General features: G+C 41.8%; 1 protein-coding gene across 4 annotated transcripts in view; it reads left to right on the top strand.

Moving 5' to 3' along the window:
* Window positions 1-7,986: 7,986 nt before the first annotated feature.
* SLC66A2 (solute carrier family 66 member 2) overlaps window positions 7,987-16,078 on the top strand; it is a 110,113-nt gene continuing 102,021 nt past the window's right edge. For all 4 annotated transcript variants that reach the window (XM_073331843.1, XM_073331842.1, XM_073331846.1 and 1 more), the window contains exons 1-2: window positions 7,987-8,164; window positions 9,899-10,255. In XM_073331843.1, coding sequence (XP_073187944.1) covers window positions 10,053-10,255 — 203 coding nt within the window. In that variant the 5' untranslated portion in view covers window positions 7,987-8,164; window positions 9,899-10,052. The remainder of the gene's footprint in view (window positions 8,165-9,898; window positions 10,256-16,078) is intronic.

Raw genomic sequence — 16,078 nt, 5'->3', positions numbered from 1 at the left:
CAGACTGCCAGCTATGCGCAGCCAGACACACCCTGCACACCAGCTTCCACCTCTGGGCACACAGCTTGCCCCCAGGGTCACCGCCAAACACTCACAAAGGACACACGAGCTCACTGACATACACAAGAGAGGTCAGCCTAGATGATCTGATGGTCCCCCTGGCCCTAACCTCTGGGAAGTGGACACACACGGACACACCCTCACAAAGATTTTCACACACACACAGGAACAATGTCAGACGCCATGGACAAACATGCAGACGTTGACAAATACATGGAGACACTGCTCAGTTCTTTGTCTCTGACACACACACATGCACAGTGAATAAACACAATGCATGAGATTAGATGTTGACAGATCACCAAGCCTGGCAGTGAAACGCTAACAGACACACACACAAAGAAAAAGTATCTTGCTGAACTTTTTAATGTCAAATGATGACTTAAAAAGAGTGGTAAAAAGACTCTGCATTCCATTACTGATGTCAGCTGGAATGTTTTGTAATGAAGTACATCCTAATGACATGCATCCCACCAAGTGGGTATTCACCCACGAAAGCTTATGCTCCAATACGTCTTTTAGTCTATAAGGTGCCACAGGACTCTTTGCCGCTTTTACATTTATGTCTTTATCAGTGTTAAATTCAAATGTTTAAAAAGATAGGCCAAAAGATTTTGCAAAGAGCCCTGTCCTATTTAATCAAGACTCTAAATATGAAGGTGGATATTTAGGACATTATTACAATATTTTTAAAATGAAACTAGTTATATTATAAAATTAAATAAAATAGCATTGGATATAGACTACAGTCATTTAAAATCTGTGAATTACATCCAAGTAAACCAACCATCTGAGTTATTAAATCCATTTCCTGCTAATACAAAGCAGCATAAAAAAGTGAAGTACAATGAAATGCTTTAAAAAAAGCCGTTTTAAAAAACTGTGCAGCGGGCAGATCATGCCTTTGAAAGGAGAGATTTTATTTTACTTGAGACCACAAGGAAGAAGATAGTCTCTGTAGGAAATGGCTTGAACATTGCAAAAGGGTGTGGACTTAATTAGATGGTAACTGAACTGTTGAATTTACCTTTGTTATTTGCTCAGCATAATGAATTAATGAGATTGTCCTCCAAAGTGGAATTTCAGGTTTCAGAGGAACAGCCGTGTTAGTCTGTATTCACAAAAAGAAAAGGAGTACTTGTGGCACCTTAGAGACTAACCAATTTATTTGAGCATGAGCTTTCGTGAGCTAGCTGTAGCTCACGAAAGCTCATGCTCAAATAAATTGGTTAGTCTCTAAGGTGCCACAAGTACTCCTTTTCTTTTAGTGGAATTTCAGGCACTCCTTCCATTTATCATTTGAAACCTCTGGCCAATCAGGTTTTGCAGCCTTCAGAGATTCTGTCAGGTAAATACTTAGTGGAAAGTTTGGTAGGAACTGCATTTTCCGTTGATTTATGCACAAAGGATTAAGATGAATTTGTAAAATCTTGGCCATGGCTCTGTGTAATAAGATGTGGTGTAGTTTTGATACTCCATTTAAAAAAAAACTGTTCTGGTAAATTTGTTTTGATAGATTTTTGTGCTAAATGGCTTTGGTTTTCTGTCTTGTAATCAAGAGGTCATTGAATATCCCACAGCTGTGGTATTTCTTTCTTTAATCTCCCAACTGTATTTTCCACTGAATGCATCCAATGAAGTGAGCTGTAGCTCACGAAAGCTTATGGTCAAATAAATTTGTTAGTCTCTAAGGTGCCACAAGTCCTCCTTTTCTTTTTGCGAATACAGACTAACACGGCTGCTACTCTGAAACCTGCATAGTACAGTAACCAGTGGTTCTCAACCAGAGGTTCAGGGCCCTCTGGGGGGATGCCAGCAGGTTTCAGGAGGGCCAGCAAGCGTGGTGGGCTTTAGACTCTCTAGGGCTCAGGACAGAAACTCAAAACCCCACCACTAGGGACTGCAGCCCAGGACCCTGAGCCCCACCCCCCCAAGACTGATTCCTGAGCAACTTAGCTTTGTGGTGCCCCTCTCCCCCCCGCCCCTGTGATGTGGGGTCTGAGCAACTGCCTTGCTCCCTACCCCTTAACATAGAATCATAGAATATCAGGGTTGGAAGGGACCTCAGGAGGTCATCTAGTTCAACCCCCTGCTCAAAGCAGGACCAATCCCCAACATGGGCCCTGGCTCTTATATGCAGAAAAACAGTTGTTGTGACACAGGTGGGCCGTGGACTTTTTATTGCATGTTGCAGGGGGGCTCAGAAAGAAAAAGGTTGAGAACCGCTGCAGTAATTCACACTGAGGCTAAAACATTCAGCAGAGTAATAACCAAATAATGAAGCAGGGGCTTGATTTTCAGAGGTCCTGAGTAACTACAATTCCAAATGAAATCAAAGACTCTACAATTCCAAATGAAATCAATGACTAATATGTCTACATGATGGGCTGGGGCAATAAAATTAAACGCCTTACATTGCCTTCTCTGTGAGTATGCTCCACTGTACAAACCAGCCATGCCAGATTGTCCTGAATCACCTGTCTGAGTATTCCAAACTCTGCCAGACAGAAGGGTTTGTGTATAGTCCATGTGTTCATTCCTAACTGTCCCAAGTGGGTAATGTGTAGTACGTGTCCCATATTATGAGTCCAAACTCTTCTGAAGGGGTTATATAGAGTACATGGGGTGTTAATGAATGTAGGGTGCTTTCAAGGGGGTTGTAATACATCACCAGCCTAAAGCAGCATCTTGTTGATTTTCCCATGGATTTTAAGCCACTCCTGGCTGGTTTGTCTCACATAGTATGAACTTCAGGCGGCTGTTGCAATTTTGGTGCAGAGCATATTTATTAGGTCTGCCTCTGTAGCTCACGAGCCCCTCCGTTTGGAGATGTGCTGGTCAGTCCCAAAAGCCTAAAAAGGTCTTTAAAGAGACAAGGTGGGTGAGGTAATATCTTTTATTGTACCAGCTTTAACAGAAGCTAAGATAATACCTCATCCACCTTGTCTTTCTAATATCCTGGAACTACAACACCACTTAGGGTGACCAGATAACAAGTATGAAAAATCTGGACAGGGAGTGGAGGATAATAGGACCCCATATGAAAAAAAGCCCCAAATATGGGTACAATCCCTATAAAATCGGGACATCTGGTCTCCCTAACACCACTGCATATAAAAGGTCTTTAGCATAGACAGATGGCTGGCTTCCAGCGGCTTGGAACAGAAGATCATGCTGGCAGTTAGGAATTTCCAGAACTATAATGTTCTCTTGCCTGAAAGATAATAAAACCATCGGTAGTGAAGCATAGTGAGGGGCGGAAATAGTGAGGATTTATAAATAATGTAAAGGGAATTTGTAAAGTGCATTTTACCAAGATTTTGAAGTCCTGCCGAGTAGAGCTCACAGGACTCTGAGCCAAGAAATTTTGGGTGTGAAAAAACCCAATGATAAAAAGTAGCATCTTTTGACCTTGAGTTGCTCACTTACTGTGTAGCAGTTGCAATGTAATTTTTTTTCATGCTCAAACCATAGTGTGTTCTTTCATTTGCCTTACCAGGCCCTTCTACAGAGCACACAAACAGGAGCCTTAAGGTACCTAGGAAGATGTTCTATTGTCTGATACTCAGAAAACAAGATCTACAAATTGTGTGGCTTCTTCAAGCATCAGAAAACAATAAATGCCTAGTGACATAGTTTGTAACTAATATTTCCAGTTAGAAGTCCAAGTTTCTGTAACTGGAATAAACCAGACCATCTTCTTATGATGGAGGTGGGTCCTAACGCTCTGGCTGAAGTTGGACTTGCATCAGAGGGTTTTGTATCCAAGCAAGGCTGTTAGCACATAGCTGTGCCATTAGAAAGTACTTCAAAACACGTCTTTCTTCTTAATGTGTTGAAAATGGGGTCATATTCACAAGCCACTGGGGCCACTGATTGTCTGATAAGGATGCTGACAGAAAGCTAAACACATAGATGTTAAGGCAGCTAATAATCTCTGTCCAGTAGCATCCACTTAACAGTAGCTAATAGACAGTTGTCTTTTATCCAGTCTGACCTGAAACTCTATTCCATAGAAGTAGGCTTGTAGTTTCTGTGCTACTGCTGATTTTAATGCCAGAAAAATCCACTTTGTGAGAAGGGATGGAGTGGTAATACTCTGCAAAAACTAATAGTATGGACACAACTATTACAGTCTGCCCAGGGGTGTGCACGAGAGGGGCAAGCAGGGACACAGCCCCCTGAATAATTGGTAGGGAAACAGAACTCCTCCTGGCCCCAGGGGAAGAGCGAACTCCTCCAGTACCAGGGGCGCGGCAGGGGCACAGAACGTGCCCCTCTAAAAGCCATCAAATTTTTATCCCTGTGCATGTCCCTGTGCATGTCCCTGAGTCTGCCACACTTTGAAAAAAAAATAAAAAAAACCAAAAGTGGCACCATGATGTAACTATTCAGAGAAATTGACCTGAGCCCTTCCAGGCATTTTGTGTATTTCAGTGTCCTAACTTCCAAAATTCACCACAAATCCTTATGGTTGTTGATACACTAGACAATTGTACCCAAAACTCAGGTGTAGAAAACTCATATTTAATTTCTTATGATGATTTAATTTATGGTTACCTATGGCAAAAGCAGGAGTCAGTAAAAATGCAATGTAACTGAGAACACAATAGGGAACTTAAGGCAGGAGTCTGGAAGAGAAAACCAAAATGGTGGTGCAGTGATTTTTACATTTACTTGAATAAACATCCATCTTATTTAAATCAAACACAACTTCCTGTTTAGAGGCTCAGTTTAGCACCTAACTTCCACTCAGACCAAGCCCCTTTTAGTTCTAATTCAGTCACAGTCTTACACATTCTTGGGTTTTAGTTTTGATGAAACACTTATAAAAACTGATTGAATGCTGATTGAATGTTTTTTGATTGGAAAAAAAGTTACAAATTTTTCACAAAAATATCCTTTTCCCACCAGCTTTGGTTAAAAAAAAAAATCGAATTATGTTGAAGAACATATCCTGGGGGGATTGGAAGCTATAGTTATTTACTTGTACACACGCACACACACTCTCTCTCTCTCTTCCCTCCCCCTCCCTGTCCCTCCCGCTGGCTGAGGCAACAAACAAGGGACAACAGTCTTTATATAAGCCGTAATAAATGTAGGAAGCATGGCCGTATTTCTCTTAACTCTTCAGAAAGGAAAATTAGAGTCACGGGACCCAAATCTGGGACAGTCTCTAAAAACAGTGAGAAAGGATGAAGGGAACTCTACGAGTGCATGAGTCTGATTTTTTTAGCGATACTGCACAACCTCATCTTTCTCTGCCTGAGTTTCCTCATATGTATAGTGGGGATGATAAAACTTAGGGTTCAATAATGTTGGTACACAACGTCACTATATCTGATGCCCACAAAAAGTGGAGTGATCAATAACAATTTAAAATAAAAGTCTGAGTCATTCCCTCCTCTGGCCTTGCTAATGTTTCTGTCTTTCTTAGATCCTGATCTTCCAAACACAAAGTGGGAGCATTGGTTACTTGAGTAGGCCCAATGACTTAAATCAGGCTCCATGTGGATGAAGCATCTGCCTAGTTAGGGCTGTTGATAAATCGCAGTTAACTCACACGATTAACTCAATCGCAATTAACGGCAGTTTTAATTGCGCTTTTAAACAATAGAATACCAATTGAAATTTATTAAATATTTTGGATGTTTTTCTACATTTTCAAATATATAGATTTCAGTTACAACACAGAATACAAAGTGTACTGTGCTCACTTTATATTATTATTTTGTATTACAAATATTTGCGCTGTAAAAATGATAAAAGAAATACTATTTTTCAATTCAATAATATTCAGTAGTATTCAGTTCAATAGTATTTTTCAATTCACCTCATACAAGTACTGTAGTGAAAGTGCTACTTACAAATATAGATTTTTTTTGTTACATTACTGCACTCAAAACCAAAACAATGTAAAACTTTAAGCCTACAAGTCCACTCAGTCCTACTTCTTATTTACAGTGTCACCTGAAAGTGAGAACAGGTGTTCACCTGCCACTTTTGTAGCTGACATTGCAAGGTATTTACGTGCCAGATAGTCTAAACATTCATATGCCCCTTCATGCTTTGGTCACCATTACAGAGGTCATGATTCCATGCTGATGACTCTCATTAAAAAAATAAAGTGTTAATTAAATTTGTGACTGAACTTCTTGGGTGGGAATTGTATGTCTCCTGCTCTATTTTACATGCATTCTGCCATATATATCATGTTATAGCAGTCTTGGATGATGACCCAGCACATGTTGTTCATTTTAAGAACACTTTCAATGCAAATTTGACAAAGTGCAAAGAAGGTACCAATGTGAGATTTCTAAAGATAGCTACAGCACTCAACCCAAGGTTTAAAAATCTGAAGTGCCTTCCAAAATATGAGAGGGATGAGGTGTGGAGCATGATTTCAGAAGTCTTAAAAGAGCAACACTCCAACGTGAAAACTACAGAATGCGAACTACCACCACCACCACCACCAAAAAAAGTAAAAGAAAATCAACCTTCTGTTGGTGAAGGCGGCAAAGAGTCCTGTGGCACCTTACAGACTAACAGACATATTGGAGCATAAGCTTTTGTGGGTGAATACCCACTTCGTCAGATGCATGTACACCAACTTCTGTTGGTGGTATCTGATTCAGATGATGAAAATGAACATGCGTCAGTCCGCACTGCTTTGGATCGTTATCGAGCAGAACCCATCATCAGCATGGATGCATGTCATCTGGAATGGTGGTTGAAGCATGAAGGGACATATGAATCTCCAGCACATCTGGTACGTAAATATCTTGCAACACCGGCTACAACAGTGCCATGAGAACACCTGTTCTCACTTTTGGGTGACATTGTAAACAAGAAGCGGGTAGCATTATCTCCTGCAAATGTGAACAAACGTATTTGTCTGAGCAGTTGGCTGAACAAAAGGTAGGACTGAGTGGACTTGTAGGCTCTAAAGTTTTACATTGTTTTATTTTTGAATGCAGTTATTTTTTGTACATAATTCTACATTTGTAAGTTCAACTTTCATGATAAAGAGATTGCACGACAGTACTTGTATTAGGTGAATTGAAAAATACTGTTTTGTTTTTACAGTGCAAATATTTGTAATTAAAATAAAGTGAGCACTGTACATTTTGTATTCTGTGTTGTAATTGAAATCAATATTTGAAAATGTAGAAAACATCCAAAAGTATTTAAATAAATGGTATTCTATTATTAACAGTGCAATTAATCATGTGATTACTTGCAACTAGTTTTTTTAATTAATCACAGCACATTATTAACAGTGCAATTAATCACGATTTTTTAAATCGCTTGCCAGCCCTAGCTTAGATGGAATAAGTTGTCTTTTTGTTCTGTGTTTCTACAGTATCTAGCACAGTGGGGTTCAGGCCTGTTATTAGGCACTACTGCAGTAGAAATAATGATAATTATTGGGGCCTTTGATTGTAAACTTTGGGGGGCAGGAACTGTCTGTATTTTGTGTCTTGAACAGACCAAGCACAATGCCAGCTTAAAGAATAATTTTGTTCAAGGATAAAGCACTACCGCCTAAATACCAAGCAATTATTTGTATTAATCTGGTTCCTTCAGATGCACTTTCTAAAGCATCTCCCTGTTATGATGGTAGCAGATGTTGCTGGGTGTGTTACAAGGAGCCATTGCAAATCTCACTCAGCAGTTTGTGCTCTCCTACCCCCTTCATTCTGTATGGGCCCGGCACAGCCCTGTAAATAAAGTGACTGGCACAGGCCAGTCCCTGCAGGGCGGCCCTCAGTCGGTTCCCGCCGGCTGTGGCCGGCACAGCCCCACATCTCGTGGGACACCACCTCGCTCTGGGAAGCGATCCGGTGCCCTCTAGGACCTAGAGGAAAGAGGGGCTGAGTCAGAGGGTGGGCCTTTCCCTTCATTGACGAAGGCGCCGCTGGTCATTGTGACGTCACAGAGCCCCACGGTCCTGTCCCTGCTGCTGGTTAATGTCACCGCAGGCGCCCGGGAGGCAGGAGCGGCAGCACCCAGAGATGTGCGGCTCTGGAGGGACCACAGGGGCCTGGATCTGGTGACCACCCCCAGACGCGTCACTAGTGCTCTAGAGGGGGACAGACCCAAGGTGAGACGAAACGGGGTGGGGGTCTCGCAGGGGGCTGGTTCCAAAAGACTCCAGTCCGGGACGGGGTTTAAAGGAGCAGCCCCCTAGCCATGCTGCCTGCTCTGCCCTCCTCTGGGGCCGGAGGAGTTCTCTGGAGTTAGGGCACTCTTGCAGACTCAGCAATCGCTGCTGGCTACAGAGCCGCAGTCTCTTCCCCGGACCGGGAGGGGATCGGGGGGGAAGGAGGCGTTTGTAAATGTACCCTAGATTGAGTGGCTGTTGTTAATATACACAGGTGCTGCTGTGTCCTCTCTTGGACGGGGGGAGCGCCGGGCTTTAGTTTTTGCTCTCTGCTAAATAATGAAGGTGAAAAAATATGAAGAGGGGGACCAGAGGAGAGAAGGGCCAGTCTGATGGGACCAGAGCCTCAGCCATAGATGTGTTGGGTTATGTGTTAGGTTGAAAAGTACCTCCCACTATACAAAGGGAATTGGGGGTTTGTGTCTCCTGCTCCTAAGGAGAAGTCTTATCATAGCCTCTTGGCAACGTTTGTAATTGTTTTGGTTTCTAAGAGTAATTATTTTCCCTTGCTTTGTTTGACTTCTCTTCTATCTTCACTTCCCCAAATCTAATCATTAGTGTTGGGGTGGAGATATGTGTTTGTTTCCAAGCTCTTTCTGGCCTCTCTCTCCTACCCCCCAGTCCCAGGCTTTTCCCAAAGTGAGAGTTGTGTTGGCAACTTGTACGCCTGGTTGAGAGCTACTGTGCTACCTGATAGGCACTGAATGACCACAGAGACTGAACTTTCTCACTGCTAAAGTTGGTCTTTCCAGATCAATATTGAGGCACACTGACAAAGCCATGTAGAAAAACTTGTTCTCTGCTATTTATGCTCTACCTATTTTGTGGTTAGAGGATATCAGTCTCCATCCAGGGCTGTCAAGTCAGTCTCTTTCATAAGTATTATACACTGGTGTAACAAGGCCCTAGTGCAAGAATAATTTAGGGGACCCCTTCCTGATTCCAAAATACATTCTGCTTTAAGTTCCGCACAGCCCTACTCCCAGCCCCCTTGTTCCCTAACACCTGCCTAGGTCTCCCCAGCCCCAATCTAGTCTCCAGCCCCCTCTACCTCTCCTGTTCCCCCAAAGCCCTAATCCAGCCCTCCCACCCCTACCTCTTTCTTAGCTTCCCTCCAGTTGCCTCGTGGCCCCCCTACAGACCCACAGTCTCCTCTCACTCTCCACCAGTTTTGATCCAGTCCTCCCAGCTCTCCCCAATCCTCCTCTTTCAGTCTTGCCCTCAACTCCCCCAGCCTGGATCCAACCCCCCCTCCCCCAGGTTCTTTTACCTTCCCTCTGTTCCCCATTTCCCTGATTCCCCGCCCCTGGTGGCTCATGTGTTTGGTCCCTGATAGCCTCATGGCCCCTTGTGCAAGTGCACCATTTGCACTATTATAGCTATGCCATTGGCACTAATTTTATACAAAAAATGAAGTAAACAGCAGGAAATGTTTCATATTAATATTAGCGATCAGATGAGGTTGGACACAAGCTGTGTTACTGTAGCACCTGGGAGTTCCAGTCATGGACCATACAACTCCATATGTTTGACCACTTTGGCTATCCCGGGCTAACTTGTGACACTGGAGGCTGTGGCTCTGACCTGATCATAGGCATGTGGGGCTTGTATTCCTGTTGTCAGATGATATATTTACATTTCCCTCCCACTTCCTTTTTTTTTTTTTTTTTTTAGGTTACATCATCTGTGCAAGGGATGATGGAAGCATGGCAACACATTGCACCAGGAGGACTGTGTATGATTAAAATCAACTAAGTCTGAAGAAACCGTGAAAGGGACTCCCTTGTCAGTGGCTGCCCTGGTGCTGCACGGCTTTGTTTTGCCTGGCATGGAGGCAGATGGCTTGGAGTGGCTGGTGGTTCCAATGCACCAGCTGGTTTCCTGGGGTGCAGCTGGTGCGATGGTATTTGGAGGTGTGGTGCCATACATCCCCCAGTACAGAGACATAAAAAGGACACAGAATGCAGAGGGCTTTTCAACCTACGTGTGTCTAGTATTATTAGTAGCAAATATTTTGAGAATACTCTTTTGGTAAGTTGGTAATTTATTTTTTATTCTCTTACAGTGTTTGTTCTTTTTCTCTCTAATTGATTTCAAAGACGTGAGGTCTCTGAGGATGTAATATTTGGTGAGACCCACCCTTTAAAGATGTGAAGCAGAATTCAGTCTTGGTGCAGGTGGGTTCATCTGCATCAGCTTAGCGCTTATGTACCAAATTTGTTTATCTCTTGTGTCTTCCTGATATAGTTATCAATGTTAATAAGCTGCATTTCAAAACTCTTAAGCTAACAGTGGATGCTAACAACAAGCCCACACCTAAAGTAGTTCAGAAAAATCTCTTCCTTTCTTTCCGCGCCCTCATCACTACCCTACAAGTTGCTCCATGCAGGTAGGTCTCCATTGAATTCAGTACAACTCTGCACAGGCAGACCCCGTGCCCTCATTGGCTGCTGTGGGGGTCTACCCATGGAGCTCCTTGCAGGATCAGAGCCCAAAATTTAAAGATCCACTCTTTAAAAAGCAGCCTGACAAGAAGCATTGAAAGAAGGTCCTCCTTTCAAAACAATTACATATTTTTAAAACTTCATATGTAAAGAACATTTAAAAGCAAATTTTGCTCTGAAATCTAGGCTTTGTGTTTATCAACCAATAGACCTGTTTCGTGTGTGTTCCCCACACCCCACCATGTAGAAATAAATGTTACAAAACTGCAGAGGAATATTTGTTTTTAACTTGGCCACTTCAGCATTAGGAATGTACAAGAATCTAAAAGTGCAATTGATTAGGAAATAACAGTAAGAATATTGGAAACTATTCTGAGAACAGTTTGACTAATGGAGCAATGCTGGTGGTCTGCGGAGGGAGAGCTGACGATCACGTGCTGGCTCCTCCTACCTGTTTCCAGTTGCTTGTAAAGATCCTGAGGATCTTAACTGCAAAGAGCAGCCTGGACTCTAATAAAACATCTACAAGTCTGCTGCTGCATGTGAGTAGAAGAAACGGGTTGTTCTCTGGGACCAGAGCTAGCAATTAGATGTAGGGAAGTCATCTGTAGTGTCAGAACTGCCTGTGGGATTGGAATTGTACTTAGAGAGGAATGGAGAGAAGGGAAAGAGCATGTGGAAGAAAGGAGGCTCATGTGGTAGTGGAGAATGGGGAAAGAAAGAAACTAATGTGCAAGGGAAACAGAGTAAACAGAACTGTGAGTGATGGGGAGGAAATGAGACCTGAAAAGCCAAAGCAGATAGTATTTTTTTTTCCAAATATGTGAAAATGCTTGTGACAATAAAGATAGTTCTCTATTCCATGTAAGTCCTATGTATATTTAAGTATTTATCATTAACAGAGAGATGCTGTGCAATTGCTTTATTAAGAGGAGGCCTGTAATCCCGAGGAAAAAATGTGAATCCCTGATTTTTAGTCTATTTTAAGTGCTCAAGCTAAGAGATATGTAAATAGCATAAATAAAGAAAAAACCACCACATTTTTAAATTGAAAGAAGTTTAAAATTTTTAAACATCTTAGAGAGTTATTTGTAAAATGAGAAAGGAAACACTTTTTAAAAAAATATTTATTTCAAGCTAATGGTGTCCTTTCATGCTATTGTTATTTTGAGTAGCTACATATTATAACAATTTCTCTAATGGATTCTAGCTTTGTGTCATTCTCTGTGTTCTGATCTTGAAAGTCCCTGCATTGTTTTAAATTGCTTCAATTGAGTCCAAAGCACAGAACCAGACTTCAGAATGCTGTCACAGTTATCAAGTTGGTGTGGCCTAGAAATAAAAGTTCAAAGTACGTGATATAGCCACCCACACTGGGTAAATACTACAGGCTTGACCTTGCAAAACCTCTAGGTTCTGATTTTTCCACCCTCACTTGCAGTGAATAGTCCCTTGCTATGCCAGTAGTTCCACTGAAATACAAGTTAGAGATGAAAAGACCCATGTACTGTTCTCTATAAAGCAACTGCCATCATACTAAAATGGTATGGTCTTAGGAGGATACCTCACACAATGAAAAGGTTATGGCATCCATGGTATTGCAGAATGTACTGTGAAATGCAAAGAAAGTGCTTTTTTGAGTGAATACAGTTCTGATGCATATGAGTGATTAATGCACAAAGCAAGATTCAGTTTTTAAAGGTACTCTTGTCTTAATCATGTCAGAGAGCAGCCAGTAATTCATTCTCTCTCGTTGTTGTTGTTGTTGTTAAGCATAGTAATTCTTTCATTGTAATCCTACTCCTGATATCACTTTATGACCAGCTGGGGCAAGATCAGTACTTGAAACAAAATATGACTGGGTATTGACACTAAAATTTATGATTTACTCCTAAAGGTGTATATAGATAATGATAAGAGTTCATGATAATGATAAGAGGTGGTCCTGCTTTGAGCAGGGGGTTGGATTAGATGACCTCCTGAAGTCTCTTCCAACCCTAATCTTCTATGATTCATGTTAAAAAAAAAAAAAAAAAAAAAAAAAAAAAAAAAGGCCTGTTGGATCATTTGGTCCATCCTCCTGCCAGGACAGGGCTGTTCCCTACAATTCATCTTCTAGTGTTTTTGTCCTTTCTACTTGTAAAAGCACCATGGGATGAGACTTCCACCCCACTTTGTAGACTATTCTACAGCCAGATACATGCCTCTGTCAAGCTGGTTTTCTTGGCACTGAGCCTAAATTCTTTCCTAAATTGTTTTCCCCTGATCCCTCCACTACTCCTGGTTCTGCGCTGATGTACTATGCTAATTCCTCCCCCGTTTTGTCTAAGTGTACACGTGCGCTCTCTCTCTCGCGCTCTCTCTCTCTCTCTAGATATATAGCCATAGGTCTAGAAATATTTGAAGGGTCTAATCATGTTATTCCCCTAGCTCCAAATATTGCTTAGCGTTGCTATACATATTTAATTATCTTTCCTTTCAAGCAATTTCTCTAGTCCCCTGATAGCTTTTGTTGTTCTTCTCTGAACTCCCTTGAGTTTGTCAATATCTTTCTGGAACTGTTGTTCCTGGAATTGAACACACTATTACAGGTGTACCAGAGAGAGACTCTTAGTGCACTTTTTTGTGATGTATTGCCTCTGAGCACATCCTCATAAATTGCACTGGCCTTTTTTGTATCTATATGACAATGCATACTGCTATCTAACTTTGTCTGCACCTTTAAGGCCTTCCAGAGTCACCCTCACGTTCAATATGTGCGTATCCCCATGTGACCAGCTTGCTTTTTTCCAGAACAAATCTAACTTATTTTTTGCTCATGATTCTATCATGATAATAGGGTTCAGTGCTAATGTAGTGTGCGTATTACCAACACACACACTCATGCCTGACTCCTGGTTCTTTCCTATCCCCCACAATCTCCGAAATTGTCTCCCCTGCTACTGCATGAAACCATGTATTCCCACGCACTGTGCCCACTGAACCTCCTCCATAACCCACTCCCGTAATCTGCCCCTCTTTTTTAATTTAAAAAATCAACTAGTTTTAAAACAGGAGGAGTGTGACCTTCCCCTTGCCCTCCAATCTGCAAATACTCACTTATCTCCATGAAATCTACTGTTAAGTGTTTCTACAGCTAAAGCTGGCATGGCAGGACTGTGATACTAACTCAGAAATTAGTACTAGCACTAAGGGCAAGAATCATGATCGTGTCTCTATTAGATACTACTACTTTTCAAGATTTCCCTTCCAGTTATTCCACTGCCAATGAAAGAGGAGATGGCTTTTTTTTATTTTTGAAGTTAAAGGACTCAATTTTTGCCCTCCTCTTGCCCTCTTTCCTCTAATTCTTCATTTAGGGTATTATCAAAGGCTGAGATCTTGCGTCTTCACGCAATGACAGTAGTGTGATTTCCTTAACTTTGTCTCTTCAGCATTGTGTTTCCCTTGCTAAAAGTGCCTCTTAAATTTTTCTTTTGAAGTGAGTTAAAAATAATTTTAACTTTTTCCAGAGTTTTCAGCACAGTTCTGTTCAAGCAGCAGGTTTGTTTCTGCACCAGGCCTTTGCTGAAAGGCAGTGTGAGAAGACCTGTACACAAGAAATAATAAATCTGTATTATTATAGACAATAATAGGCCTGATTCTGCTTTCCTGGTACATGTACAACTCTTATTAAAAATCACTAGGCATTTAGATGTGCAAGCTATAATGGTTGTGGACTAGCTGCGTCGCTGTCCCTTCTTTGGGTCTCATGAGTGCAACTCCTACAGGTGGCAGGCCTCACGCCTTTACCTCACCTGGGGTGGATTTCTGCAATTCACCCACTCTCAAACAAGGACATGGTTGACGCTCAGGGGCTGTAACCCATGTCTTTTGTCTCTCTCTATCCCAACCTGTCAGCGTCTCCCAGCTCACCTAATCGCCCTCTGCTTTTTCTAGGGTCTTTGAGGTTTTAGCTCTCCTTTGATCCCAGGCATAGCCTCTGGGAGGGTATCACATTCTAACCTAGATGGAGCCAGCTTTGTTATGGCTCCTCTGAAGCTGAGTACCTGAGACTGACTTATCTAAATCACTGTTTTATGGTTGTTATTTAGCACCCCTTTGCAGTCTCCTTTGACTTATCTCTGTGCGTGCAAGCAGGCAGCAATACACAATTGCTCTAGGAAACAGTCCTACACAGTTTTCATAAGGGATAGTACAGACATTTCCCCTATTTGTCACACGAGCATCTGACCCAGTATGTTGATTCTTAGAAATTACATATTAAGTCTTTGACCCTTTTTAATACGTCATCTTAAAAAAACCTTTGACTGTAACATTTTAGACCGAGTCTGGAACTTTCATCTGCAGATGCGATGAGCAACCTCCGCCCATTGGGAGTAGCTCACATATGACGTGATTCATGTGACTCTCAACTTTTTGGGGTCCATGAGTGTGCTGCTGATGAAAATATCTGTGAGCACAAATGGAAAAAACGTAGTTGTGTGAATGTGCGTGACAGTTACTAGCAATTTGTGAAAAAACCTCTGCATTCTAAAAAATTCTCTTCTTCGTTAGCATTCTCATTAGCAAGCCAAGGCATCCCCTCCTCGTCTCTGAGTTAGGCTGTGATGGGTAGACAAGTAAAATCCTGTGTGACATTATGGAAAAGACTTCTATATGCTCACCTTTGGTTTGATGCTGAGGATGCTACTCACCTAGCAGGGTCAGTCAGATACACAGGAAAAGAAATAACCAATTATTTCTGTGGAGGGACCACAGTGTGTAGGGGAAAGGGTGGAGAGAAATTTCATTCAACACTGCTCACTAGAATACAGTTATTTTGTTGTAAAGTTCATAATGGGGTTTCCTGAGTTTGGTGTACAAAATGTTCTACAGACTGTTTAATATTAGCAGAACAAATACGTAGCCTACGCCAAGGAAAGGAAATTTGAAAAGATTTCTCTGAAGTAGATGGTAGGCGTTCTAGTTATATCTTAATAAGTAAGGTCAGCCAACAGTAGTCCTGCTTCCTGCTGTGCTCAGCAGGCTGGAGTCTTTTGAGTTGTGGTGCAGTCCTTTGTCTCATCAAATTGAGATGTACTAACTGCCATATATGGTTACCTGTGATTTCTTTAATTTTTTTTTGTAATTGCAGGATAAAGCACTGTAGCCTTTGCTCTACTAATTAAAAAATAGGAATGGTTGATAGGCCAAGGCTGGTTTTCCTGAGCTGAAGTGCCCAAGATATGGGTTGGGGGAAACATGTGAATGAAGTCTCCTGAATAAAAGACCATTTTCCTTTATCTTAGCTTCCCATATTTGTTCTTTGTCAGCCAAAGAAACACTGAGCATGCAGCTGCAGTCAGTTTACTGCCTGGGTGTGTGTTAAAGTCCTGGTGGCAGATCCTTGGCTGGTGTAAATTGTCAC

This window comes from Lepidochelys kempii, chromosome 2, assembly GCF_965140265.1.
Source record: "Lepidochelys kempii isolate rLepKem1 chromosome 2, rLepKem1.hap2, whole genome shotgun sequence".
Lineage (NCBI taxonomy): Eukaryota > Metazoa > Chordata > Testudines > Cheloniidae > Lepidochelys > Lepidochelys kempii.
This window is presented reverse-complemented; position numbering and strand designations above follow the sequence as displayed.